Source organism: Mauremys reevesii, linkage group 26, assembly GCF_016161935.1.
Source record: "Mauremys reevesii isolate NIE-2019 linkage group 26, ASM1616193v1, whole genome shotgun sequence".
NCBI classification, from domain to species: domain Eukaryota; kingdom Metazoa; phylum Chordata; order Testudines; family Geoemydidae; genus Mauremys; species Mauremys reevesii.
Genome location: NC_052648.1, coordinates 6,383,440 through 6,407,805, shown reverse-complemented (window position 1 = coordinate 6,407,805; position 24,366 = coordinate 6,383,440). Strand labels below are relative to the sequence as shown.

At 53.6% G+C, this 24,366-nt stretch overlaps 2 protein-coding genes across 2 annotated transcripts; both read left to right on the top strand.

The window, feature by feature from the left end:
* Positions 1–2,839: 2,839 nt before the first annotated feature.
* On the top strand, positions 2,840–7,747 carry LOC120391889 (mast cell protease 1A-like). The gene is made up of 5 exons (XM_039516124.1): positions 2,840–3,167; positions 3,274–3,421; positions 4,953–5,091; positions 6,000–6,251; positions 6,830–7,747. Exons 1-5 carry the CDS (start codon positions 3,104–3,106, stop codon positions 6,962–6,964), a joined length of 738 nt encoding a protein of 245 aa, XP_039372058.1. The 5' UTR covers positions 2,840–3,103; the 3' UTR covers positions 6,965–7,747.
* A 1,556-nt stretch (positions 7,748–9,303) lies between these two features.
* On the top strand, positions 9,304–21,405 carry LOC120391890 (mast cell protease 1A-like). The gene is made up of 6 exons (XM_039516126.1): positions 9,304–9,378; positions 18,297–18,662; positions 18,769–18,916; positions 19,096–19,231; positions 19,752–20,003; positions 21,068–21,405. Exons 2-6 carry the CDS (start codon positions 18,602–18,604, stop codon positions 21,197–21,199), a joined length of 729 nt encoding a protein of 242 aa, XP_039372060.1. The 5' UTR covers positions 9,304–9,378; positions 18,297–18,601; the 3' UTR covers positions 21,200–21,405.
* Positions 21,406–24,366: the final 2,961 nt, after the last annotated feature.

Genomic DNA, 24,366 nt, shown 5'->3' with positions numbered 1-24,366 from the left:
CTCCCAGAGCCCGCACCCCTCCCCCCCTCCCGCACCCAAACTCCCTCAGAGCCCGCACCCCTCACCCCCTCCTACACCCAAACTCCCTCCCAGAGGCTGCACCCTCGCCCCTCCCGCACCCAAACTCCCTCAGAGCCCGCACTCCTCACCCCCTCCTACACCCAAACTCCCTCCCAGAGCCTGCACCCCTCACCCCCTCCCGCACCCAAACTCCCTCAGAGCCCACACCCCTCGCCCCCTCCTACACCCAAACTCCCTCCCAGTGCCCGCACCCCGCACCCCCTCCCGCACCCAAACTCCCTCCCAGAGCCCGCACCTCTCACCCCCTCCCACACCCAAACTCCCTCCCAGAGCCTGCACCTCTCACCCCCTCTCCCACCCAAACTCCCTTCCAAAGTCCGACCCCCACCCCCTCCCCTACCCAAACACCCTCCCAGAACCTGCACCCTGCACCCCAACCCCCTGCCCCAGCTTGGTGAAAGTGAGTGAGGGTGGGGGGGGAGCGAGCAACGGGGGTGGGGGAATGGAGGGAGCAGGGGCCGGGGCCTCGGAGAAGGGAGGGGGCACCAGCAGCACAGGCAGCAGCTCACTGGACACCAGCCAGCGCAGGCGCATCACCGCCCAAACGTCAGGTGGCCTGTGTCCGCGCAGGCGTGGCTTCTGCGTGCGCGGGGGCACACTGACTATTCTGGCCTGGGGCCCGGAATTGCTGCCGGCGGGCCTGCGCCTGGGAAGCCGTGTGGCCTAGTGGTGAGGACAATGGGCTACGAGTCAGGGGACCAGCACTCTATTCCCATCTCTGACCTGCTGGGTGACCTTGGGCACGTCATCGCCCCCTCTCTGTGCCTCAGTTTCCCCTCCCACCCTTTGTCTGCTTTGACGGTAAGCTCTCTGGGGCAGGGACAGCCTCTTGCTATGTGTATGTACAGCACCAAGCACAGTACGGCCAGGGCCTTAAGGCATTATTGTAATACCAATAAAAATGATAACCATAGTCCCTTGGCTATGGGACAACGGACAGGCCTTTGGGGTCCGCTTTTGAAAAAAACAGCCTCAGCCTGGCCTCTCTTTTCCTGGTGCTGTTTTGTGTCTGCTAAGAATTGTGTCCGGTCCCCTCTCAGGGCCAGATTCTGCTGCCAGTCACCAGATTTACCCGTGCGTCCCCAGCAGCACAATCTGCTTCCCAGGAAGCCAGGTAATTTATTGAATGTGGCTGGGATTTTCAAGGGGGCAAAAGGGAATTAGGGGTCCCGGCCCCACTGAAATTCACCAGGAGTTGGGCCTCTAGTCAGTCTCCTTTGAATCCCAGCCTGAGCTCCCCCCTGGCTCCGCACAGCGATCCGCACCTCTTCGTTTGGCAGCACAGCTTCATGTATGGAGAAACTCTGCTCTTCCGAGAAGCAAAAAATCCACCGGCCCAAGGGTGAGTCATATGGAATTGACACATGCAGCGACGGGTAACGGTCGCAAGCCGCTGTCAGCATCTCCTGTTGCATCGGCCTGGGTGGGAGCAGCATTTTCGTCCTCATCACGCCGTGATGCTCTGAGACCCTATCTCTGCAAACTCTGCACATCGTGAGTGTTATCTCAGGGCTCCTCCTTATCACTCTGTTTCAGTTCTTGTCCTTTCCCCTCAAGCCAATCTCACAATCTGCTGCCGATGCCTCGATAACCAGGCATCTGCTCACAAGAGCCGGGGGCAAGTGTCAGACTCATTCAGGCTCTCCCGCAAAAACATGTGTGGAGAGACACAAGTCACATGAACCCTTGGTCAAGTTTCACCTGCAATCTGAGTCTTTGGCTGAGACCTGTCCATCCTCGTTCCAGTCAGGGCACGTTTCATAGAAAAATCCCACTGGTACCAAGCTTCGGAAAGGCCTTTGTATTGCCCTGTGTATAGAGCCCTTACTCTCCCAGGATGGGTCTTCAGCCACCTCTAGTGACTGCTCCGTATATGAAAGGGGATAGAGAATAAGACTGAGAATATATTATTGCCCTTATATAAATCCATGGTACGCCCACATCTCGAATACTGTGTACAGATGTGGTCTCCTCACCTCAAAAAAGATATTCTAGCACTAGAAAAGGTTCAGAAAAGAGCAACTAAAATGATTAGGGGTTTAGAGAGGGTCCCATATGAGGAAAGATTAAAGAGGCTAGGACTCTTCAGTTTGGAAAAGAGAAGACTAAGGGGGGGTATGATAGAGGTATATAAAATCATGAGTGATGTTGAGAAAGTGGATAAGGAAAAGTTATTTACTTATTCCCATAATACAAGAACTAGGGGTCACCAAATGAAATTAATAGGCAGCAGGTTTAAAACAAATAAAAGGAAGTTCTTCTTCACGCAGTGCACAGTCAACTTGTGGAACTCCTTACCTGAGGAGGTTGTGAAGGCTAGGACTATAACAATGTTTAAAAGGGGACTGGACAAATTCATGGTGGCTAAGTCCATAAATGGCTATTAGCCAGGATGGGTAAGAATGGTGTCCCTAGCCTCTGTTCGTCAGAGGATGGAGATGGATGGCAGGAGAGAGATCACTTGATCATTGCCTGTTAGGTTCACTCCCTCAGGGGCACCTGGCATTGGCCACTGTCGGTAGACAGATACTGGGCTAGATGGACCTTTGGTCTGACCCGGTACGGCCTTTCTTATGTTCTTATGAGTCTGATGCTGCTGACAACAAAGGCAACTTACCCTTTAACTCAAGTGGTTGTGGCACCTGCTTTACACGCAGAAGATCCCCGGTTCTAATAGCCCAAGCACCATTGGTTGCATGTGCATTAGTCATTTTTCTCTTGAGCTATCAGTAGGGGTGAAGAAATGACTGTGTAGGTCTCAGTGCAGCCAGGCAGGCCCCCTGGGTGGAGGGGAGGACGAGAACGGGAAACGGGGAGTTTGCACGAGATGGCAGCGCGTGCTGGTCAACGGTTAGGCAGGAGGTGAGGGGAGATGCAGATCTGCGCGGATTGTTTAAACTAGCCCAGCTCAGATGGTTTTCTGGTTTCTGAGCTTCCTTGGGCTGAAGCTATAAAACCAGCCACGGGACAGCAGGAGGCTCAGGTCGGCGCCAAGCCTGGAAGAGGACCTGTGAACTCAGAGATGGAGCGGCCCCAACGTCTCCTGCTCCTGCTCTCCCTGCTGTCCTACCCCTCAGCCCATGCTGGTGAGTAGAGGAAGCCGTGGGCTCGGGTGACTCTCCGGGGTCCATGCACCAGGTGAGGAAGGAGCCATCCCCTCTCCTCCTGCTCAGGAGTCTGTGTGTCTTTCAGGTGCTTTGCGGAGTGAGATTGTCGGGGGGCATGAAGCCAAGCCCCACTCCAGACCCTACATGGCAGCCCTGAAGGTTTCCAGTCGTTTCAACTGCGGGGGGTTTCTGGTGGCCCCGGACTGGGTGATGACTGCCGCTCACTGCATGGGGTAAGCCCCGTCCCTCCCCCACAAACGCATGGACGGATTCTGGTTGGAAGACAAATGTCAACGTGTTGGGAAATTCATTAAAGACCCTAACTCACTCTGAAAGGGTCCAGCAGACTCGGGGCTGAGCTGGCCAGGGAGTTGCATCCTAAGGTGTGATTTTAAGTCGATTTCATTATCATAATCCCTAGCTCTTACATAGCACTTTGTACAGGTGAATCTCAACAAGGGAAGTTAATGTCATTATCCCCTGTTTACAGATGGGGGAAACTGAGGCACCAGGCGGTGAAGTGACTCGCTCGGGTTCACCCAATAGGCCAGTGGTAGAGCTGGGACTAGAACCAAGGTGCCCTGAGCCCCAGTCCAGTGCTCTAGCCACTAGGCCACATTGGTTGGAAAGGCTGTGGGGAGACGCTGATTTCACTTTCAACTCAGCTGAAGTCAGGCTGGTTAAGTGAATCAGGAGCAGGTTTCTGTTGAAGTGAAATCAAAGACTGAAGTGTCCACCCACAGGTCTGCGCTGGTTTCACTCAATCAATTTAATTAAACTGCTGCTTGGTCCTGATTCTCCACGGCCCTGCAGCCAGGCTGGCCCTTCACCCCGGGGCAAAGCGGGTGCAGAATGCAAGTCACTGCCACTCTGCCCTGGGAGCGCTTTACGCCGGCTTTGCACGGGAGTAAGTGACCGCACCAGGGGCAGGTGATGGGGAGGCGTGTTACGGTCTCATCCTGCAGGTGCTGAGTTCCTCCCGTGGGAGGAGAGAGAGCTCAGCACCTCACAGGGTCAGGCGTCGCGAGAGACCACAAGGACATGCTTAGAGCAAACTCCTGGAACGTCCCTCCCTCGCTGAGTCCCCAGCTCTGCACCTCCCCTGCGAGAGCCACGGCAGGGACCAACAACCGACACCCCGGCAGAGAGCAGCCCTGACACATCCCCTCCCACAGCGAGTACCCCAGATCCTCCCTCAAAACGGCCCCATTCCCAGGCAGGGCATCCCTCCACTTGCTCCTTGGCCATTCCTCCCGACAACCGGCCCCATTTCCTCCTGGATGCCAGAGGCCCATATGGAGACCACGGCCCAGCTGTGCCAGCGGCTGTACAAACTAGGGTGACCAGATGTCCCGATTTTATAGGGACAGTCCCGATTTTGGGGTCTTTTTCTTATATAAGCGCCTATTACCCCCGTCCCGATTTTTCACATTTGCTGTCCGGTCACCCTAGTACAAACACAGAATGAGAAGCGGCCCTGTCCCCCGGAGAGCTTGACAGCTAACCAGGCGAAGGACGGGAGGGGAAGTGATTGGCCCAAGGTTACACAGCAGATCAGTGGCCAGGAATTAGCGTGCCCTCTCCTGCGGCACAGCACGCTGCCCTGCCCACTAGCCCACGCTGCCTACACGAAAGGAGCTTCGAATGCAAGCCGCTGTTTGACTGTGAAATATGGCCCCTCCTCTCCTCTCCTCTCCCCTCCTCTCCGAGGCAGAGATGCTGACTTGAGTGGACCTGATGTGTGATATTTACTGTCATTTGAAGGGACATCAGCGTCATCCTGGGAGCTCACGATTACCACATCCCGGAGGCCTCCCAGCAGATGTTTGCAGTTGAAAGCTACCATCCGCACCCAGAATACAACGCCAATTATGTGCCATACAACGACATCCTTCTCCTAAAGGTAACAGGATTCCCCACTGGAGAGTGAATCCCTGCACCGGCTGCTGGTTAAGGCTACATCTACACTGCAGTAAGAGATCCGTGGCATGGCCGCGGCTGGTCCGGGCCAGCTGACTCGGGCTGCAGGGCTAAAAGTCGCAGCGTCAATGTTCAGGCTCGGATTTCGAAACCCCACGAGGGGGGAAGGCCTCCGGACCTGGGAGCCAGGCCATGCAGGAACCTCTACACTACAATTTTTAGCCCTGCACCGGAGCCGGCTGACCCAGGCCCCGAGTGCCATGGATGTTTTATCGCAGTGTAGACATACTCTTAGGGGTTGTAGGTTATATATGCTGCAGAGTGCCTCTGGTATTTAAATCCACCTCTCTGGGCTTTGTCCGTACGTGGCAGCTGTCTTCTCGACTGCCACAGCAAGGACTGAACCAGGATTCTCCAGAGCAAACCTCATGGGCTGCTGCAACCGGAGCGACAGTTCTGTAGTGCGAGCAGCATTACTCACATCCTCTGTGCATTGGCACAGAGGTGACCACGGGACATACTCACCAGTGGGTTACGGGTTTGGGCTCTGCGGACTCAAACGCCGATTGACCTGTTGCGGCCGCACAGGAGTGATATCATCACGCCATGACGCAATCCCAGGAGAGGCTGTTCCCAGCGGACGAGCACTGGCCACTCTCCATCCCTGGGCTGGCATCACACAACCCAAGGATGTGGGTGTGCCAACGTCAGAAGGTGACGGCCATGACTTGTCTAGCTTTGGGGCTCAACCTCAAACCTGATCCCACCCCTATTTCTACACCCTGCCCCAAGGCGGATTCCTGATGAGCAAGCACCTGGAAAAACAAACCCCCAAAACCTTCCCCTTCATCTCCTGCAGGGCCTAACGTGTTTGCTCCCCTCCCATAACAGCTGAGCCACAAAGCCCAGCTGAATAAATACGTCCAGGTGATCCCCCTGCCCAAGAGCAGCAGTGACATCCCCGCGGACACCAAGTGCATCGTGTCGGGATGGGGCCTCATTGACCAAGAGGTACCAACTTACAAGCTCTTCGAGACCAACGCCACCGCCCTGAGCCGGAGGAAATGTCTCCTGTTCTACCCAGAGCTCACCGATGGCATGGTCTGCGCGGCCAGCTACCACAAGATCAGTGACGTCAACTACGTACGTCTCTGCATCCCTTCCCGTCTCCCTCAGCCATGCTGCCCTGAGGTTGGCGGGTGGGAAGGGACATCCCCAGCCGCCTTCATGGCCCACTGTACCCATGAGCCACCGAGACACCAAAGGGGCACTCAGAAACGTCCTCATTTTTCAGCAACGAGGCAAGCTGTAGAATAGACCACGTGCTGGGGTGCAGGTGGGGGGGGGGGAGAGGGGTATTTATCACCTTGGCTCCTAGAGCTCCCAGGGCTGTAGCCACACCATTGCTGGATAGCCTGCAGGGGTGTGCATAGGAATAAAAATGTGGCCTGTTTGAAGGGGCATTTTCTGTGCCCCCTGCAGCCAGGGGAGCTGGCTCTTCCCCCCCCCCCCGCGCACACCCCTGAAAGCCTGTAAGATGTTCCCTAGCAGACACAAGGCCAGAGACATTGAGCCACTCACTTGGGGTTACAGGGTAGTGGAGCCAGGATAGAACTCAGCCATCAGCGGCTCTAACTCCTGCGTTCGCACCCGCTAGCCCACAATGCGCTTCCACGGTGTCTACGTTCTACTGAACCCTATTTCCCCCGTGTCTTCCTCAGGGGGACTCCGGAGGCCCTTTGGTCTGCAACGGGGTGGCCCAGGGGATCGTCTCCTACGGTTTCCAGTTCCCTCCCTCGGTGTACACTCGCATCGCCCACTACCTGCCCTGGATTCGAAAGACCATGGGGCAGTGACCAGAGAGGAAGATGCTACAGCTTCTCCGGCATCTGCATGCTGCGTAGTCACTGGCTTTTCTCTCCCCCCGGGGTGTTACCTGGAACTGTAGGGATAACAACGCAGGGCCCACCCAACTCCTCCTTTTGGGCTGCCCGTTTCTCTCCATTTAAATACCATCATTAGTGGATCAGAACCACCCCCCAGGAAGAACATACAAGGCTTAATCCTGAGCCCCTCGCCGAGTTTTTACACCCAAACCTCCCAGGTTAGCCTGGGTGAGAAGGGAGCGAAAACACGGCAAGGAACTCAGATCTGGCCCAAAGCTTTCCTCAGCCAAGCAGCCCCCTCCTGGTTCAGAACACACATGAATCCCACCATGCTGGGGAGTGTTCCAAAGCACATGGATTGTGACGGGGTTCAGGCACCCAATCTGAAGGCTTTTTGTTGGGAAATGCTGACTCATCAAAACCCAAACGGTCTGTAGCTAAGGGCTGGCTTTGAGGACTGTCCCGATAGAAGATATTAGGATTTTTTTTTCTAGATTGCAAAAGCTGGCTACGTTGACATTTTCTAGGTGGATCATTTCGGGTTTGGGGAGGACGCCACTTTTCATTTTGAAATTTTAATCAACTGAAAGGAAAGGAAAGGGACCATTTAAAAAAAAAAAGGGTTGAAATCAAAATTGAAATGTTTTGAAATTAACCACATTCTTTCAGCTGACCAGATCGGATTTTTTTTTTAATTGCAGATTATCAGTTTGCAAAAATTCACAAGATTCCCACTTCTCACCCATATTTGAGATGGGCCCCCCCCCCCCATTCCTTTTATGCCCCTGCAGCGCTAGAGTGTAACAAGCAAGACAATAAATGAGCTCCTGCATTTCGTAAAGTCTCCTGCCTTATTCTGAAGTTTGTTTCTGCTCATTGTTGTAAAAGGGATACCCGCTTACTGTATCTTTCACTCCATGCATCTGACAAAGTGGGTTCTAGCCCAGGAAAGCTTATGCCCAAATAAATGTGTTAGTCTCGCAGGTGCCACAAGGGCTCCTCGTTCTTTCTGCTGATACAGACTAACACGGCTCCCACTCTTTTCCCGTAAGAGAAGAGAGTACACCAGGTCTCGTTTATAGCCAGAGGGCTCGGATCAGCCAAACCCTGACCCCCTCCCATTTCCACCCCATGCACCTACTGCCACGTACATATTTATTAGCCTTCCCTACGCTACATTCCCTGGCCCTCCCGGGACCTGCAGCGGCACTGAAAGGGGATTCTACGTACACTGTCCAGAACACAAGGACACCCGGAGCTCAGCACAACGGTGCTGAGTTTCAGCCCTGCACCGGCGGAGACTCCAGCCTGAGACACATACAACCTGCTCTCTCTCCCCATCCCTTTTGTGTTCCTTTCCACCCCACACCCACTATTTGCCTCCTGTCATCTCTCCCTCTCTCGGCTTGTCCTCGGACTCCGAGACCAGCTGTGCCCCACCAGCCCAGCGGCAAGATGCCCAGCTGGAGAAAGACCAGCAGGGGAGAGGGATCAGACACTGAGCCAGAGCCCAGAGAAGAGCTGCCATGAGAGATTCATAGAATGGCCACAAAAGCTGCGTTTTCCCCACTTTTACGCCCCTGCCCCTTCTCCCCCTTGTGTCTGTTTGTCCAAAGCAGGGAGAGTGACCCTCCATCACATCCCAACAACCCTTTCCTCCCCCCCACACCCCCCAAGAAAGTTGTCTGACAAAAATAAGAGACACTAACCAACAGCCTCTCTCTGAAAAGGGGACTCTGGTAGGTTTGGGCTAAGTTAGGTCTGTACAATCGCTCTCTTTCCCTTCCAAAAAGGGCTTTACGTTGTGTGCTGCTGCTTTTTCTTTTATTTAGCCCGCTCAAGATGTTTGCAAACTTTGGCATGAATTGTGCTGCCATGGAGCTAAGCAGACCGAGGTCTCTGACCTCCAGACCTTGAGCCTTGTTTAACGCTTTACTGTTGTACAGGGACAGGGTCACATTAACACTCTGGACTCTCTGGGCCCCCTTATTCCATCACACTTAACACAACAGGCCTCAACTCTTAATACGCCAAGCTAGAGTCCCAGCCGGTGGAAACGGCCGTAACCCCACAGAGATAGCTGATTCGCACCCCACCGGCAGGACGCAGTTTTTAACTGTTGATGACAAACTCTAAACTGATCAACACAGAAGAATCGGTTCTAACAGCAGGAAGTGGGCCCGGAGAGCTTGGGGAAAACAAAGTCCTGAGACGCACACAAGGTGAAGGTGAAGCATTTCCTGCCCCCCCAACGGAAGGGCTGTGTCTGCAACTGAAAAACCCCACAGAGTTGTTTGCGTCTTTAGACGAGGCACACCTCTCTGTGGTTAGAGTTTCTCCTGTCAACTGACTCAGAAGATGCCAGCCAGAGGCACAGCGTTCTAGTAAGTAAGACACTAGTCGAAGGTCCAGGCACTCTGGGTTTTATCCCTGGCTCGGCATGCACCTGCTGCGTGACCTCCCTCCATGCCTCAGTTTCCCCTCCCACCCTTTGTCTATTCAGATTGTAAATTGGTTGGGGCAGGGCACCTCTCTCACTGCAAGTTCAGACAGCACCCAGCGCAATATGATCCTCTAGATGCTACTAACGGTGATTTTTTCACTCTCCACTTCATCAGAGAGATTTGGCAACCCCCTAGCACATTAGACCGTTGTCTGCTCAGAGCACAGATCTGAAGGTTAATGACTCTGCCTCGTCCCTGGCCCAGTAGGTATCTGCTGCAGCTGCTGGTGGGTTCCACATCCACCCAGAGGCATTCCCCACCGCAGCGATTCCAGAACGAGTTCATGGCATCCACCAGAATCCAGACATTGTGAACAGAGAGATTCCCCCCGCCCCAATTGTCACAGGAGCGGAGCAGGAAGGGGGTTCTGGGTCAGGACTGAGGTGCATGAGCACAGCTATGCATGTGGGGAGCCCAGGAGCAGAGTCAGAGGACGGGTGTGGGGTGGGATCAGGGGGGCGCTGGACCAGGACTGGACAAGCAGGCATTGCTGTAGCGAAGGATTGAATCTTAACTGCGCTTCCTGTTTAGATTTCCGTGGTCACCCATAGGGCTGGTAGTACCCTGACCGTTTACTGCCTCATGAGCGCCTCCTCCTGGCCAGAGGCCACTCTACAGCACTCTGCCTCACTGGCCATCCCTCCTCTTCAGGGCCCCTCTAAGAACCCTTCAGGCCCTGGCCCCAGTCTCTGTCCTCCACGAATCCAACGCAGCCTGGACCCCGGGTTCAGCTGAGCCCAGTCCCAGTACCTCCTGTCTGGAGTTTGGCCTTCGCCACAGGCCTTTTCCATCTTTCCCCTGCTTCCTGGGCAGTCGCTCCCGGCCTGGAGAGCGTTCTCCCAGCGCCGTCACCATTCCCGCCAGCCGCAGCTACGCTCCCTCAGCGACCAGCCCCCGCTTCCCGCTGCCTTTTTATAGAGGAGCCCCCGATTCCGCTCAGGCCGGGTGACCCGATGTCCCGATTTGATAGGGACAGTCCCAATACCTGGGGATTTGTCTTATATAGGCTCCTATTACCCCCCACCCCCTGTCCCGATTTTTCACACTTGCTGCCTGGTCACCCTACTCTCAGGTGAGGCTCCAGGCTCAGCCACAGGCTCTCCAGCCCACGGGCAAGCCACCCTGTTCCAGGCCAGATTCAGACTCACAGTCGCCCCCAGCCCCTGACATTTCCAGCCCACGGAAAGTACAAAGCCCCCCGGCCAGAGCGATCTCCTGGAGCCCCACCCACCTCTTCCTCCCAGTCCCTACAGATGGGCCCCGCCGGCCACTCTCCAGTTCCCGAGTCTCTGATCTTCCTCCCACATCAAATCCCAGCATCCCCTACCCGCTGCTCCACCTCTAGCTGTTCCCTGATTTGGGCGGGGGGGTAACTCTCCGAGTCTGAAGCCCAGACCCTGCCGAAATCCTGCCCCGGCAATCTGTGTGTTCCCCTAGGGATCTAGGCTTAGGAAAAGGATGGGTCAGATCCAGCAACCTCCACTTCGGCTGTAAAACCACCAGCCACTGAGCGCTGTGCTTGTGAGGAGCATAGCAATCATGGGCAGCTGTTGCCGTCCCCGCTGGCAAGCGGGCGATCAGCACGCGTGGGGGAACTGCGCTGAGCTGCCCTTGCAGCACGCTGGGTTCTTATCTCCAAAATGCAGCCTGAGTTTTATTTAAGGGCTCCCCTTTTATCTCTGTTTTGGGTCCGATACGGCACAGATCTCTCTCAGTCCCTTCTCTTGAAGCTGTTCTACTTTCCATAAATCATTAGTCATCGGAACAGAGACTTGAACGGGGGTGTCCCCTGGCTTAATGGCGTGCGCTAACCACTAGGCTATAGAGTCATTTGTGCTCTTTTCCCCTGGCCCAATAGAACAGCTTCAACCAGCGAGATTGAGCCAGCCCATAGACCAGTGGCTAGGACATGTTCCTACAACGTGGAAGACCCCACAGCAGACAGAGGGAAGGATTGAAGCAGGGTCTCCCTCAGCCCAGGTGAGTTCCCTCCCCACTGGGCAAAAGGCTATAAAAAGGCAGTGCCCTCCCCACCAGGATATTTGGTCAAACTGCCCGAAATCCAAACAAACCATTTTGCCTCTGCACAAAATGTTCTGTTTCAGCCCGACATGGCATTTTTCCAACTGGGCAATTCACTGAAAAAATTCTTTTCGGTTCAACCCAAACCAAAAACGTTTATGTTATTTTTTCCAGAGTTGCCAGCCAACCAAAAAATCTGTTAGTCCCCAATCCTAGCCAAGACCCGTCTCAGGATCAGGATGACCAAGGCCTAATGGTGTCACGGTGGGTCCCAGGAGATGGTGAGGACAGCAGCCATGAGGGTTTCATTTGCTCCTTCTGGTCTCCTGTCTCCCCGCCAGCCAGCTCTCTCTGTCCCCAAAGGTTTTTTAAAGGCCCCCAGAAGGGACTGAGGGGTGGAATAACCCATCCCCTGGTTATTTCATCCACCAATTAGGCCTAATTTCCAACAGTCCAGCTGTGGTTCATTGATTGGTCCCACGCACCTTTTGCTCCCCAACCATGGTCTTAGCCCAGTCCTTCAGTTAGACCAGTCGGCCTTTTCGTTGGGTCTAACTTAGTCTTTCTGTCACCCTCTCCCATCAACTCTTGCGACCGGAGAGCAGAACACTTTATAAACGTCTCCCCACTTTCCCAGGCCAGTTCCCAGTCGGACCCCAATTTATTACAACCCTCCCCAGCCCAGGAAGGATTCATGCCACATCCACAGCCCCCTCCCGCAGGCCCTTCCCTCAGGACAGTTGTGTTCTTGAAATGCCAAACAGAAGCAGTTCCTGTGTCCACCCTGGGTTACAGCTCCCACAGGCATCTGCCATGGCCTCTCGGTGCTGCTCCACGAGCACCCACCTATACTCTCTGCAGCCTTCATAGAAAGCCCCTGACCCCCCTTCTCAGCAGGGTCTGATAATGGAAGAAGGCTGGCTGGGACCAGGCCAGGGCCGGCTCCAGACTCAGCGCGTTAGCGTGCCCGGCGTGGGAGCATCCCATCTGCAGGAGGTTCCTGTTAGCGGGCCCTGTATAACGAACACAAGACCATAACGTTCTTATGGTCGTTAGACAGGGCCCACAGCACGATGCTCTGTCACTCTTTTCCCCCTCAGTCAAGAACAGTTTCCCTCATCACTTTCTGATGACACGTCTTTATGATACCTGATACCTTGAAAAAACATCCATCTTGCTCTTCTCTTATTTGCAAGATTGGGCTAGAATAGGTTTGTCTCCATCGCTCCTCTCACCTGGGCTGCACATTCGCTCTTTGCTGAGTTTAAACACTTTCTCTCCACTCTTCTCCATTTTCCTTATCCCTCTCTTCCCCGTCCCCTTCATCATGTTTGTTAAATCTGGGTGCTCAGTCGTTCGTTCTGCACACAGAAAGGCCACTAGGAGATGTGCAGCGCCTCTGGGCTCTTTCCTTTCTTGGCCACTCAGGTTCAGCAGCGCCAGCAGCTGGCTGGACCGTGCGCACCGTCACAGCAGCGTGCGCAGTTCCTTACACTTTCCACTTCACTCACACTCCCTGCCAGGCCAGGGGATAGAGGACAGGAAAGAAAGGTGCCAATTTCCTACATCATCTGCTGCCCTGGAGACCTGTGCTGCTTTCCTTATGTTGCCTCTGCGGGGTGTGTGTGTGTGTGTGTTTCCCTCTTGGGGTGGTGTGTGTATGTGTGCATGTGTGTGTACGTGTGTGTGTCCGTCCCCCTTGGGGTGGTGTGTGTGTGTGTGTGTGTGTGTCCCTTAGGGGTGGTGTGTGTGTGTGTGTATTTTCCCTCTTGGGGTGGTGTGTGTGTGTGGGTGTATTTTCCCTCTTGGGGTGGTATGTGTGTGTGTGTGTGTGTATGTCTGTGTTTCCCTCTTAGGGGTGGTGTGTGTGTGTGTGTGTGTGTGTGTGTGTGTGTGTGTGTCCCTTAGGGATGGTGTGTGTGTTCCCCTTAGGGGTGGTGTGTGTGTGTGTATGTGTCCCTTAGGGGTGGTGTGTGTGTGTGTGTTTTTCCCTCTTGGGGTGGTGTGTGCATGTGTGCATGTGTGTGTATGTGTGTGCGTGTCCCTCTTGGAGTGGGGTGTGTGTGTGTGTGTTTCCCTCTTGGGGTGGTATGTATGTGTGTGTGTGTGTATGTGTGTGTTTCCCTCTTAGGGGTGGTGTGTGTGTGTGTGTCCCTTGGGGTGGGGTGTGTGTGTGTGTGTCCCTTGGGGTGGGGTGTGTGTGTGTGTGTGTGTGTCCCTTGGGGTGGTGTGTGTGTGTGTGTGTGTGTGTGTGTGTGTGTGTCCCTTGGGGTGGGGTGTGTGTGTGTGTGTGTGTATGTGCGTCCCTTGGGGTGGGGTGTGTGTGTGTGTGTGGTGTGTGTGTGTGTGTGTGTGTGTGTGTGTGTGTGTGTGTATGTGCCTCCCTTGGGGTGGGGTGTGTGTGTGTGTGCATCCCTTGGGGAGGGGTGTGTGTGTGTGTTTGTGTCCCTTAGGGATGGTGTGTGTGTTCCCCTTAGGGGTGGGGTGTGTGTGTGTGTCCCTTAGGGGTGGTGTGTGTGTTCCCCTTAGGGGTGGGGTGTGTACGTGTGCGTCCGTCCCTTAGGGGTGTTGTACGAAGCTACAGGGATAAAACAAGGCCCCTAATTCCTCCCCAGGGCGGGGCGCTAACGGGCTCACGGCTCTTAAATATCATCATTCGAGGAAGAGGCTCTTCTTCCTGGGGACAAACACACCCTGGTGTGAGCAGAGATTAGTGGTGACATCGTTAGCTTGCCAAGAGATATGCAAAACGTGCTCTTTAAAGATTTAAATCCCCTGAGTGAAGAGTCCCCTGGGGCATGCGACTCCCTAGCAGGGGGGTTCAGGATTCTGTCTGTACCTGTGGATGGACGAACGGTCAGACCAATGGCCCAGGTAGCCCCGTATCCTGTCTCTGAGAGCGGCCACCGCCAGAGGCTTGGGAGGGAATCAGCAGGATAGGGCAATTACTGAACTACATCCCCCGTGGCCAGTCCCAGCTTCTGGCAATCAGAGGTTTAGTGACCCCCCCCCCCCCCCGAGGGCCAGACGCTCAGCTGATGTCCAATGCAGCTGTGGCCCCAGCGACCCCCACTGAGAATCCAGCACAAAGGGATAATTCCAGACACCCTTCCCCCAAATGGTCTGACACTGAACCTAGAGCAGACAACGTCCCCTTCTGCTAAGACGTGGGTCCTCTTCTTACCTAGGCTCTGATCCAGTTCCCATTGGGATCTATGGGTATGGGCTGAATCAAGCCCCTGCAGACCAGGCACTGACCAAGCAGCGCCAGCTAACTGTCCTCCTGATGAAGGTTTTTTGCAGTGGGGAAGAGCTAACAGAGTCTCTTCTGGTAGTTCCTGCTTCTGATGGCTGCTCTTCTTGGGCAGATGCCTGGGATGGGTTTGGTAGAGCACAGAGGGGAGAAGCATCTTCTCTTCCTCCATGTCCCACTGTCGCCATCAACCTCAGGTCATTAAGGCCAAGATTTCCAAAGAAGATTAATGACTTTGGGAACCCAGTTGGAAGAGCCCGATTTTCCCCAGCCTGCCGAGCAGTCACCTGCTGAAAATCAGGCCCCCCTTCACGGAGTCTCCACCGAAAATCTCGGCCTAAGCGAGGCCTCAAGTCTCTTCCCTCCCAATGTTGCACTTGTGACTGTAGCTCGGAGCCAAGTGGTGCACAGGCTTTGCTTGGCCTCTCCGCAGAGAGATAAATATCCACCCCCGGTGAAACGGCAAAGGCCTGTGTGGTTTTCAGTTACAGACTGAGCCGCCGTTAGCACCTTCTGCCCAATGGAAAAATGTATGACAGCGGAAAGGATGCTATCAGCCGGCTGGCGTTCTTGACCGTTATCTCCAGGGAGGCACAGAACCCATCATCACGTCTCCACTTGAGTGGAGATACAGATCCTCTCCCACACCACCCGACGCCTTCACATGCTCCTTACATGAACGGTTACGGCTATTGCTGGCTCCAGCTGTCACGCAGGGTCCGGGACACTAACATCATTCTCAGCGGGAGAGGAGCGGGGTTTCCCACGACTTAGGACTTCACAGAGGTACAGTCCAAATCGGTTATTGACGGCCTGCACCAGAGGGTTAATAATGAGATGGCCACACTGGCTGTTGCCACAGAACGAGTGAGATTAACCCAGAGTAGGGGGGAGCATGGGGAATTCCTTAAGGACTTGGCTACCTGATTGGAGATGAAACTCAATGTAGACACACGCAAGGGAACAATTTAAACTACTCAGTCACAGGGCTTAATAATAATAATAATACCACCGCCTAGCTCTTCTCTAGCCCTAAATCACCAAGTGCTTTACAAAGGAGGTAAATATTATTATTCCCTTGTACAGATGAGGAAACTGAGGCACAGAGCAGGGCTGTGACTTGCCCAAAGTCATCCAGCCACATCAGTGGCAGAGCCAGGAACAGAACCAGGGTCTCCTGAGTCCCAGGCCAGTGCTGCACCCATGACAAGTTCCAAACGGGTTACAACAGTGACAGCCACTCTCTTGGGCGACACGTTAGGTTCGAACCGGGCATCGACCGTGCTAAACACACAAGCTGCTCCGGTGTGAGCTGAAGACCCAACATGTGGCAAATGGGGGCTGACAGGGCATGAGACTCACACTTAACCCCTTGTCTCGGCCCATATTCAGCCCAGTTTTAATTCCCTGCTCCTGGAATACGGGACATGGCCGGCCTAGCGCTTGGGAACCACTCCTGCTCACTACAGAGGGCTGCTCCCAGCGCGTAGCCTTTACTTACACCCGCATGTAATCTCTGCTGACACCAGCACTGCATCATCCCAGGGTGACCTTGGGGAAGTAACGTCAGCTTCCTGTGCCTCGGTTTCTCCATCTCTAAAATGGGGATAAAGATCCCGGCCTGCCTTTTTAAGTGCCTTGATCTGTGCACGTGAGATGTGCTATAGATGTAGGATAGGAAGGGCTGAGACCGCTCCACTCCAATCTATCCATGTTCTACAGAGCGCATTTACATCTGTCCCCTGCTAGCCCCCAAAGATCCCCTGCTGACTGGCTGACAGCCACCCGCTTCGCCAGCACACCACCGGCCGCCGGAGCTAAAAGCACCAGCTTGGCTGTAGCTCAAGCTAGAAAGTCACGGCTCCGCAGCTGGGACTGGAACAAACTCATATCACCAGTGGATCAGGCACCACATGAGCCCAGGGGGGTTACACCTGCACCCAATCACTGGGCAGTTTGCAAATGTTGTCTTCCTTGTCTCACACCGGGTAGGGCCTATAAGGCCCCATGCTTTCCATGCCCCACAGGCAAACCCCATGAGGTATGGGGGGGCGTTGATCACGAGCACAGTGCATGCTGGGGCATTAGCTCTGAGACCCTGGGTGTGGCGGGTTGGATCACAGAAACCCCACCTTGGGAGCTGCCAACGGATGTGCCAAGACTACTCCTGCCCCTGGCTTCCTGCCCTGGCAGCTTGGGACTTCCATGCCCTGCCTGGTGTGAGCCAGACCCGCTAGCCTGCTGCAAACCCAGACCCAGGTCTGAATCACGTCCCCTAACAGCTGCAGGCTTCACTGAAAGCAGCTCACAGAAGTGTTCCTGCCTTTAACACTCAGATGCCCAACTCCAAATGGGGTCTAAACCCAAATAAATCCGTTTTACCCTGTATAGAGCTTATACAGGGCAAACACATAGATTGTTTGACTTCTATAACACTGATAGAGATGTACCGCTGTGTGCATCCCCCCAGGTATTAATACAGACTCTGGGTTAATTAATAAGTAAAAAGTGATTTTATTAAATACAGAAAGTAGGATTTAAGTGGTTCCAGGTAGTAACAGACAGAACAAAGTAAATTACCAAGTAAAATAAAATAAAACACGCAAATCTAAGTCTAATACAGTTATACAACTGAATACAGAGACGATCTCACCCTCAGAGCTGTTTCAATACATTTCTTTCCCAGACTGGATGCCTTCCCAGTCTGGGCACAGGGCCGCCCGGGGATGGGGGGCGGAGGGGCAAGTTGGCAATTTGCCCCAGGCCCCGCAGGGGCCCCCACGAGAATATAGTATTCTAGAGTATTGCAACTTTTTTTTAAATGGAAGAGACCTGTGAAATTGCTTTGCCTAGGCCCTGTGAATCCTTTGGGCAGCCCTGTCTGGGCACAATCCTTTCCCCTGGTACAGCTCTTGTTCCAGCTCAGGGGGTAGCTAGGGGATCCTCATGATGCCTTCCCCTTTGTTCTGTTCCACCCACTTCTATATCTTTTGCATAAGGTGGGAATCCTTTGTCCCTCTGGGTTCCCACCCCCCACTCACTGGAAAAGCACCAGGTTAAAGATGGATTCCAGTTCAGGTGACATGATCACAGGTCAGTGTAAGACCCCAAGCCTTCGTTCCTCCCATCCGGACTCACAGGAAGGCCTGCCTGCCAACAGAGCCACCCAGTCAATTGTCCTGCTTGATGGGAGCCATCAAGATTCCCAACCACCGTTAATGGCCCACACTGTGCAGAATTACAATAGGCCCGCAGAGTTATATTTCATATTTCTAGTTTTAGATACAAGAGTGGTACATTTCTAGAACTAGGAGGACCACACTCCATAGATTATCAGCTTTGTAACGATACCTTACAAGAGACCGTTTGCATGAAGCATATTCCAGTTACATTATATTCCCCCATTCGCATATTTTTATAAAATCACATAGACGGCAACGTCGCACTGGGAAGGTGCTTTATGGAGCCAGGTTTGTGTTTGTTTTAAGCAGGGCCCGTTAACACAGCGACTGCTCTCCCACAGGACCTGCTGACTGGCCTGCCCAGCTGGGAACAAACAGATGCATTGCCCTGCACGCCCCCAGAAGCTGTCAACTCCGGCCTGCTTCCGAGTATCTGAAGCAAGTGACCAGAGGCAAGTGGAGAGGAGGTAGCAGATAGACGCACAAGGATCTGATTGTGCCCGGATCGTTTAGATCAGCCCAGCACGTGTGGTTTCCTGGTTTCCGAGTTTCGTTGGTCTGAGGCTATAAAACCAGCCACAGGGCAGCAGGAGGCTCAGGTTGGTGCTGAGCCTGGAAGAGGATCTGAGGAGCTGTGAACTCAGAGATGGAGCGGCCCCGTCTCCTGCTCCTGCTTTCCCTGCTGTCCTACCCCTCGACACAGGCTGGTGAGTAGAGGAAGCCATGGGCTAGGGTGACTCTCCGGGGTCCATGCACCAGGTGAGGAAGGAGCCATCCCCTCTCCTCCTACTCAGGAGTCGGTGTGTCTTTCAGGTGCTTTGCGGAGTGAGATTGTCGGGGGGCATGAAGCCAAGCCCCACTCCAGACCCTACATGGCAGCTCTGAAGGTTTCCAATGGTTTCAATTGTGGGGGGTTTCTGGTGGCCCCGGACTGGGTGATGACCGCCGCTCACTGCATGGGGTAGGTACCGTCGCCGGGTTTGTCCTTCTCAGGCTGGTTGATGGAATAAATTTTAAAGCAGGAGTCGTCTGCCGTCTGTGCGAAGCCGGCTGTCTCTGCACCCTCGCCCCCGTTGCTCGGGGAAGGGGAGAGGGGCTGTGCCCGGGAAAGTGACCCACCCTGCATCCTCCTGGTTTCAGGGATATCACCGTGATCCTGGGAGCTCACAATATCTATGAGCCAGAGGAGTCTCAGCAGGTGCTGGGGGTTGAAACTTACTACAAACACCCTGAATACAACAGCGTCTCCGTAACTAATGACATCCTGCTGCTCAAGGTAAGTGACTTGTCTGCAGCAGGGGAGGTCCCCCTGGCAGCTGCTTTGGGGGGTGAGGGGCTAAGTGCAGATGGCTGAGAAGAGAGAGAACTTTATGCCTTGTGCTGTGTGGGGAGAAGTCAAAGTTCACTTTGCAAACTGGGCTTTATTATTTTGAGATGCTCCAGCCAGAGAAGGAAACCATGGGCAGATCCTGCAGCCTCACCCTTCCTGGAGTTCCCTAAGGGTCAGAAGCACTCAGCCCCTCTCAGAATAGCTCACCCAATGTCAGCCGCACTGTCCCCCATCCCCTGCAAGCTGCATGTTCTCCAGTATTGCCTCCCTCCTGTCCCCTAGGCTGCTAGGGCCCATTGCTGTAGGTTGCTGAGCACCGGCTCTGAGGATGCTCAGCCTCTCCCATCACCTGGCCAGGTAGGGCCACTGGACATCTTCCTGAGCCATTCTCACAGCGGGACCCCTGCCGCCAGCTTCCACTGACTACTGCTTGGGGCTGAATACTCCTCCTCTTCCTCCCACCCAGCTGACAGCGAAGGCCAAGCTGAATAAATACGTCCAGGTCATCCCCCTGCCCAAGAGCAGCAGCGACATCCCCACCGGCACCAAGTGCAGCATAGCGGGATGGGGCCTCATTGACAAAGAGAAGGTCACGGCCAAGCTCTTTGAGACTAACGTCACCATCTACAGCCGCAGGAAATGCCTCAACATCTACCCCCAACTCAACGACGGCATGCTCTGCGCCGGCAGCTTCCACAAGCTCAAGGACTCCAGCCAGGTCAGTGCTGGGAACACCGGCCAACGGGTGGCAGGGGGAAGTGTGGGCACCAGGACCTTCGCTCCAGGGGTGGGACTCCCAGGCAAGCTACTTAGGTGCCACTCTAAGAGGAGGGACGCTCATGGATGCAAATCTCCTGCCAGCTCATGTGTCTCCCATAAGGGTTTTCCCCCTGTGGTTTCTTGCTACCCAGGCTGACACAAGCCCTGCATTCAGCTCCTGAAGGAGGGTTTGCTGCCGAGCCCGGAGGCCTGTGGAAGCACACGGCCCAGCACCGATGGGTTCCTTAGTGAGTCTCATCTGCACGAGAGCTGGGCAACATTTTTCAACCCCCATTTTTGGGGGGGAGAGGGGAGACATGCAGATTTAGGTCAACCTTAACCTTGCACCAAGTTGTGTTCAATTCACCCAATGGTTTCGGTGAAAAAAAAATCCCAACTCCCTCCCTTCCCCCCCCTCCCAATTTCTGAACAAAATCAAAAGACGTTGGTTTGACCTTTTAAAAAAACAGAACGTTCTGATTTTTCGATTCCAAACACCTCTCCCTTTGGAAACTTCCCTCCGTTTTCCTTGAAAACGCTCAACGCCCCAAGGAAATGTTTCATTTTGCCAAGACCCGTTTTTTTCCTTGCTGCTGTTTGGAACTGGCACGAGATGAAAACTCCATTAGCCCAGACAGTGTGTCCCTGCCGCGGTCACCGGGGGGCGATCACCACTCATGGACACGTGGCCGAGCTGGCTTTAATTTAGCAGACTTGGGTGCCACAGCAGTGAAGCGCGGCAGCATGGGCCAGACCTGGGAGTGCTTACCCAGGGTTCTGGATGGGTTTGTACGGCCTACGCTGCTGCAGGGTCACTGCTCCAGTAACGCTCACTCGGGAACATCAGCCATGAGGCGCAGTCACACCCAGTGATTGCAGTGCCTGTGACATGGGGCGACCACACTGGGTTTGTGCAGAGCAGCCAACTTAATGGGTTGACCCCGGGGGTAAAGTGCATAGAAGTCAGTCAAGTTACACTAGGGATTAAGGCCTCTGAAGTCTCTCCTCTTCTCTGTTTGGCAGGGGGATTCCGGGGGGCCTATGATCTGCAATGGGGTGGTGCAGGGAATTGTCTCCTTTGGCAACAGCTTCCCTCCTGGTGTCTACACCCGCATTGCTAACTACCTTCCGTGGATCAAAAAGATCATGGGCTAGAGGACCGGAGAGGAAGATGCTCCAGCTTCTCCTCCAGCATCTTCTGCCTTGGAGACCCGTGCTGCTTTCCCTTATGTTGCATCCTCCAACCTTTTCTCCCTTTGGGGTGTTGTGTCTCTAGGTGCCTCTATGGCCTGGTTACTGTAGATCTGAATGCCTGCAGGCCCAGCAGGCCCCTTGTCACCTGGGTTCTGTTGGCTCGGGAGAGGAGTGTCGAGTTTTCAGCCCCCTGAGTTAATATTCTCTTGACTGGTCCCCTGAAGAAGCAGCAGCTTTGCTGGTCTGAGGGGCTTCAGGATTCCTTCTGCCCCTGTTGACGTGAATAGGGCACAGCTGCCCCGTCTCCGGGACGGTGCTAAGACCATCCGAGCAGAATCAGGGATCATTCTAGAGCAGGGTGCACTGAAGTGAGTTGAAATCGGCCCAAGGAGGTGGTTTTGGATCACCTGGAGGGGAAAGCTCTGACCCATGCTCGCTCCCTCCTGGGCGTTCCCTGATTTGTTTCCCCGGCTCAGTCCCAGGCTGAGGTTGGGCTTCGCTTGGGTTTACAAGGGAGTTTCTCTCCCTGGCAGTTTCAGCTGGTGCCACATTGTCAGAGCAGAAGCAGAGCAAAGACTGCAGCAGCAGGAGTCTGAATCCTTGCCAGTCCCTCTAAGAGGGGGGAGAATCCCCAACCCTATGTTCTCACACCCCCTTTGCCCCGGTCACTGCTCCATTCCTTCTGTATCGCTCGCTGCGATGCCGGGCCTGTAACAAGCTTGAAAAATAAACGCCAATCTGCATTTCACAGCGTGTCCGTCTCCTGCTTCACGACATCTTGCTTCAGTGGGTTTCTGATCATTCTCCAGATAAACACAAGGGGCCAAATTCTGCTCCCAGTTGCAATGGGGCAGGGCCTTTGATTTCAGAGGGTTGCACGGGTGTAAATGAGCAACTCAGCCCAGAGGAGACCAGTCCTCTTTCGACTTCCCAGGCCACAGAGGGAAAGTGCCCCAGCAGAACTGAAAAAGGACCCGTGTGGTTTTCTGTTTAGTGGGAACTCTGCAAGTGGGAGGGGCATGACCTGCAGGTGTCCTTGGTCCTTATTGCTGGGAATGCGTAACCCACCTGATTAGCTTTGCCGTTCAGTTTAGACACAGACCCTCTCACATGCGGCCCGCTACCTCCTTGCGCTTTTCCTGTGGTCCTGGGTCTGTCACTGATCGCTGCTAGATAGATCTCGAGAGGAGGAGCAGAGTCAGGCCAGTGCTGAGCACATCCAGCGTTACTAACTCGCATGATTTCATTGCCTGTCATAACATCTTGGTGTTTTCCTTTCTCAGCTTCCATTTCATAAAAAAGTTTCTAGCCCAGCGCTAACCATGGGGGATAGGAAGAAGCTTCCCTGGGGTAATTTGTCTAATAACTGGGTTTCTTATGCTTTATTTGGAAGCAGCTGGTTCTAGCCACTGTTAGAGACAAGACAGTGGACTAGGAACTTGGGGTGTGATCTGGACCCCCCTCATCTGAGCATCTCACTATTTGCCACATGGGAGTTAGAGGCACTCATGGGCCACAGATTGAAACTCATCTGTTCTAGCTGGGTTTAAAGCTGTCAGTCAAACATACAAGTGGAGAGAAGGCACGTGGCTTCCGATAACAGTCTAAATGGCAGATTTCAGAGGGGTAGCTGTGTTAGTCTGTATCAGCAAAAACAACGAGACACCATGGAAAAAAAATCTGTTAACCTTGGAAAGGATGCTATCAACATGTAGACGTGACAACTTTATCACAACCATCGCTGATAACGTTATCTCCAAACCCCAATGTTTAAGACTCTCAGGCTCCGCCCAGATCACCCATCCTCCATCACACTCATCAGCAAATCATCAGCCAAGATCCCCAGATGGTGTAGATCAGTCTAGGTCCCTTGGCTACAGTAGCACTAAGGGGATCAACCCCCTCTGTTTCCAGAACTCCTAATGGAAGCAGGTTGATAAAGGAGGGAGGTTTGGTACGGAAAGCTTTGAAGGGGAGCAGGGAAAGTTGCTTTTAAGATTTTAAACCCCCCAGCACAGATGCCACATGGATGGTTTGAGATGCTATACAAATGCAGCGGGGAACAATGCTGGTAACGAAATCATTCAGGATTCTCTTTCTGGTTTTTTCATGTAAGACAAATAAGTTACACTGACAAACAACAGCCAAACATCAGAAATGATGAACCAGGCTCCTAAAACTATTCGCAAGATTGAATTAAAAATCATGTTTGTTGTTTTTAATTAATACATTTTAGGTTCTTTGCCTCCTGGATTATGAGACTTTAGATCACACTCTCGTCACATTTTCCACCTTTTATCCCCAACAATAAGGGCTAGAAACTTACTCCTTCCCCCCCCCGCCCCGCCCCGCCAAGAGCTGAGATTTTCACATAATCATGTGACTCCAGAAGCTGGGGCTTTAAGAATAATCCTAAATATTGCAAGACTCGGGATCAAGTCACAAGAGCTGGCTGTGACAGACAGCAATTTCCTGCAATATCCTGGACACACCATACTGAATTAAATTAAAACAGGGGGGAGGGACAGCTCAGTGGTTTGAGTGTTGGCCTGCTAAACCCAGCATTGTGAGCTCAATCCTTGAGGGGGCCACTTAGGGATCTGGGGCAAAAATCAGTACTTGGTCCTGGTAGTGAAGGCAGCAGGCTGGACTCAATGACCTTGCAAGGTCCCTTCCAATTCTAGGAGATAGGCACATCTCCATTTATTATTATGTTCCAATGATTAATTACTTTTATCATTAAAAATGTGCATCTTATTTCTAGGCTGAATTTGTCTAGCTTCAACTTCCAGCCATTGGATCGAGTTCTACTTTGCTCTGCTAGACTGAAGAGCCCATTATTAAATATTTGCTCCGATTTCCATACTTACAGACTGGGATCAACTTCTCTTTGTTAAATTAAACAGACTGAGCTCCTTGAGCTGTCTGCTGTATTAAAAATGCAATTGTCCATGTGTGATTGTGAGATTGGATGTACCACCTCTTGGAGGAGGGGGTATGCTGATGGAATTCCTCTGGTTACCAGCCCTGGGAAGCATCACCCTGGGGAGGGGACCCATTGTCGGCTGACACCGATTCCTGGAGATTAGCAGATAAAGAGGTTGGGATAAATAACCTGAGTTTAAATT

Excerpts from the sequence above, each read along its gene's own strand:
- LOC120391889 (XM_039516124.1), top strand. The coding sequence starts at position 3,104 with ATGGAGCGGCCCCAACGTCTCCTGCTCCTGCTCTCCCTGCTGTCCTAC. Across the intron at positions 3,168-3,273 it reads CTACCCCTCAGCCCATGCTG|GTGCTTTGCGGAGTGAGATT; the intron begins GTGAGTAGAGGA and ends TGTGTCTTTCAG. Across the intron at positions 6,252-6,829 it reads AGATCAGTGACGTCAACTAC|GGGGACTCCGGAGGCCCTTT; the intron begins GTACGTCTCTGC and ends TGTCTTCCTCAG.
- LOC120391890 (XM_039516126.1), top strand. The coding sequence starts at position 18,602 with ATGGAGCGGCCCCGTCTCCTGCTCCTGCTTTCCCTGCTGTCCTACCCC. Across the intron at positions 18,663-18,768 it reads CTACCCCTCGACACAGGCTG|GTGCTTTGCGGAGTGAGATT; the intron begins GTGAGTAGAGGA and ends TGTGTCTTTCAG. Across the intron at positions 20,004-21,067 it reads AGCTCAAGGACTCCAGCCAG|GGGGATTCCGGGGGGCCTAT; the intron begins GTCAGTGCTGGG and ends TCTGTTTGGCAG.